This window comes from Loa loa (genome assembly GCF_000183805.2).
Source record: "Loa loa unplaced genomic scaffold supercont3.545, whole genome shotgun sequence".
Classification (NCBI taxonomy): Eukaryota; Metazoa; Nematoda; class Chromadorea; order Rhabditida; family Onchocercidae; genus Loa; species Loa loa.
The window spans coordinates 26,277-30,709 of NW_018108725.1; the positions used below are offsets into that span (position 1 = coordinate 26,277).

Here is a 4,433-nt window from a genome sequence, read left to right on the forward strand (position 1 = left end):
AAAAAAAACAACTCGGTTAATAGGAAGTAATGAGAGTACGATATTTAATGATGCAGGATACTGTTACGATACTTACGTAGAACATGATAATGATGCAAGATACTGTTACGATACTTAAGTGGAACATGACAATGATGCAAGATACTATATCACTTCCAAAAATGTGAAGATGTTGATTAGCCTTTTTATTAAATCATTTAAAGTTTCAAATTTTTACCTTAAAGTTACTTTCATTTGAACTTATTTCAATATTTTTTTTTTGGTAATATATGTCTCCTTGCCTCTTTAATGCAACTAACATTTCTAATTTTAGTACACAATAAAATATGGCAATCTTTTTAGATTTCTGAATTTTAGACTAATTGAACTTTGAAGTATTTTGATTAAAATTACTAATTTCTTTCATAAATACATTTTATAGATCGATATCAAGCATATTTATTGTTATGCGTTATGTATTGAAATGCCCAAATTTTTAATTATACATTTTTTTTTCTTTGTAACAAAATAATCATGACGACTAATACATATTTTGCACAAAATACTTAAATTCAAATTAATAGTAAAATACTTTTAATTTAAATTAAATAAAATCAGAAATGACAAACACTAGAAATTATTTTTATGATAAAGTTTGTTTAACACATTGTCATGTCTGTATTACAATTATTTCAAAATTTCACTGTAATTTTATTGTATTCAAATAAATTATTAATCAATTATTTAAGTTCGTATCACAATATCTGCAAGAACATTTCTCGGTTGCAATAAGACAACGATTATTACGTGGCTGCTCGGAAAGTCAACCAAGTTTGACAGGACATTCTAATGATCATGTCATCGAGGTATACTTCATTCGAAGTTTTTCATTATTGCATCTTATCAGCTAATTTTTATCTCGTAACAACATCTGAGAATTTTTCAAGTATTTATCTTGCATATTTAAAATTATTTTAAAAATTTCACTAAAACTATCGGTATGATTTTACAATAATTCTTTGTGAATCTTCAGTAGAAATAAAGAGTGAAATATGAAACATAAAATTACTTAATTTCCTTTTTATCCCTAATTTTTTGTTTTTTGAAATGTGAATTTAATCTATCTCATTTTACTGTTCCCGTTGATGAATGTTCGAATTATTCTTTATTTTTTGCTTGCTTTTTTTTGTAATTTTCCGAAGGAAAACTTGAATTTTTACTAAACTTTGTTACGATTAATCTTTCATTTGAAAAAGTTTATATTTTCCTGAAATATGTGATAATTACATTAATTAATGCTTAAAAATATGGCAAGAAATGTTGTATAGATTGATGAAAAATATTAAATGCAAAAATGGAAATTTTGAAAAACTGATCAAAACTAGTTTTTTTCCTTTTTTCTTAGCCAATTAGCATTCCTTTCCATCCCTTTTCTTTTATTTCATGGAAATGTTTGCAATTTTATTTTTTTAATTCCGAAAAATATAATTACTGACTTTAATTAATTCAAAAATATCTAATTAGTTTGAGAATGCCCCTTTCTCCGTACTACTTTTTATCCAATTATCCAGTGAAATTAGTAAAATGAAATGTAGAATTCTAAAAAATATTGAAAATTTTGCTAAAAATATATTTTACACTAAAACAAAACAATTTGCAAATGATATGCAAAATTGATTTTTATCGTTAATGTCTAAAAAACTTATAAATTTAATAAAATATTCAATTTAGATAAATCTTTTTTGAATGATTAATTGTATTAATGAAGGAATGGGTAGATTTAATAATTTTATTTTTCATTTTTTCTTAAGTTCACAAAATAAAAATATGAATTATTTAGGCAATAATAACAGAAGTGCGCAATATTGACGATGAAATCGTAAGATTACATCCATCGTCAAGTTCATTAACTGGTATGCTATTATTACTAATGTAAAATTCTAAAAAGTATTAAAAATCCTACTACTATTACGGCTATTTTCCTTAATTACTTTAATTAAACCTACAGGAAAACTAACAGTTTGTCTTTGTGTTTACAAATAGTAAATTTAAAGAAAAAAGAAGAATCGAAAATTTTAATTTTATTAAAAATATTTTGTAAATCTTGCCATTTCAAAACCACTCATTTCTTTGTTCTTTGTTTTTTGGTATAATTTTTACAAATATAATTGTCGCCGATTTTCTTCAGTCGTGACAAAAACTGAGGGTTCTTTCTGCCTCTTTAGTTGATAGTATCTCAAACTTGAGTAATTAAACCTTTTATTACGATAAATTTATTAATACAACAACGAACTTGCAAATATGACATTGATACAACAAATTAGTAACGAATACACAAGAACAAAAACACAAATCACCCCCGATATCTTATATCCAACCGACCTCAATGAAACACATTTGTAAAAATGGATCAGTGCTCAGGACCCTCCGCTTCTTCGATTGGGAGGGTCCTTGTACCGTTTTATGATTACAAGAATTAGCATCCTTATGGAGCACCCATCAGTGTTGGGTTTTTTGTTAGAGCAAATGTAAGACGATATGAGCATATAAAACAAAGATGTCTGGCTTTCAAAAAAAAAAAAGGGAGATTATTGTCCATTTGTTTCTACTGGCGATATCAGCGACAATAATATTAATACATTTCAACATGAGAATATTTTTTTGCATTCAAAAAATTTAAAAATTTTAACAATTTTTACAAATCATTTCATTTCCTTACATTTCAAAGAATGAATCTGATTCATAGAAGTGATAAATGAGTTTATATTGAATGATAATTTATCATTCTAATTGTTAATTTGATTTTTAACAAACTATCTTGCAAATTTGAAAACAGCAAAAATATTAATTATTGAGTGGATGAAATCTCAACTTTTACACATCAATACATGTAGGAATTAAAATTTTTGAGCATTTTAATTCCTGTCTTTGGAATTCGTAAATACAATAAGAACATCTAAAATATGCAATTTTTTTAATAATAAATTTTATAATTTCATTACTTAATTATTTTTACATTTATAGTAGCTAATAACAATTTAGAAATAAACTTTATCTCTTTTTTTTCCAAATATTTTCCTAAAAAAAAAAAGTGCTAATGAAATCATATAATAATTGGCCTCTCTCTTTTGTAGAAACAAAAAATTAATTTAATATATCGATTGATATAATGTTATCATTGATATTGGTTGACAAATCATTCTGTTATATTGGTTGATAAGCCATTAAAAACAAATAAATGTTCCAGATTATAATTTTAATTACGATACTAAATCTAAAATTTAAATTTTATAGGTTCAACGCTGATTTCAGTAATACTGGAACGTAACCGTTTCTTAACCGTCATAAATATTGGTGATTCTCGTGCTGTTGCATGTGATATTACTGGTAATGCTATACCACTTTCAACTGATCATAAACCATCAAATGTTCGTTAGTTTTCGTTTTTTTGCTTATTTTATATAAAAATTTCAATGATGAAATAAATGAAAAATTTTCTGGAAATATATTAAAGTCAAATTTCTATTAAAATATCATTTAAAGTGATACCGTAATTATACAGTAAATGAGAAAGTATAAGCAATAATTAAATGCAATAATTGACAATATGAATAATAAATATTCAAATAATTGCAACTTCTCCACCATATCTTTTAATTTCATTTTAATACATTTTAATTATTTACTAAACTATTTCTAATTCGTGATTTATTTCACAATATTGCAAAAGAAGGAAAATGTTAGAGGACATTTAACTAATTATGTGACAAATTATATCAAATTATCCCAAATTATCCCAGGATAACTTGTCACAATTAATAACCGTATGTGTCAATTTTCTTTGAGTAATTACAAACAATTAAAGTTGAAAAAAAAAACTAACATACAACAATATGCAACTTAATATCATTATTAACACAAACCTAATTAAGTTATTAAATAAAAAATTTCATTTTTTTTTAAAAATGAATCCAAATAAATAATAATTAGATATCAGCGTTATAATTTTTCTTTTTTATAAAATATTTTGCTCTAATAGTCATCGAAATATTTAGCAGTAAATATCTTGTCATAATTATTAAGTATTATAAATTATTAAAATGAAACTCTTTTTTGTCTTCTATCATTTAAATAATGCATTCATTCATTAATTAAAAATTTTCATTAATTAAGACTACGAAATATTGTTCGAATTATTTGTTGGAAACAAAAGAAAGTGTTAAAATTTTCATTAAATTTCATCATAATCTAATCTAATCTCTACTTTATCAAATTTTATTAAGATCTAATTTAATCGCTATTTTATCAAATTTTATTAAGATCTAATTTAATCGCTATTTTATCAAATTTTATTAATATCTAATCTATTTCTGTTAAAATGCAATCTAAAAAATAAAAAAAGTACTTTCTTTAGTAAAATTTTTTGCAAATTTCTATCAAAATTCAATTCAATC

The 4,433-nt window shown here is 23.7% G+C and overlaps 1 protein-coding gene across 1 annotated transcript; it reads left to right on the forward strand.

Moving 5' to 3' along the window:
* Nucleotides 1–599: 599 nt before the first annotated feature.
* Nucleotides 600–3,416, forward strand: LOAG_12980 (hypothetical protein; the record flags this gene model as incomplete). The annotated part of the gene is made up of 4 exons (XM_003148492.1): nt 600–632; nt 729–845; nt 1,820–1,892; nt 3,274–3,416. 4 exons carry the CDS (start codon nt 600–602, stop codon nt 3,414–3,416), a joined length of 366 nt encoding a protein of 121 aa, XP_003148540.1.
* Nucleotides 3,417–4,433: the final 1,017 nt, after the last annotated feature.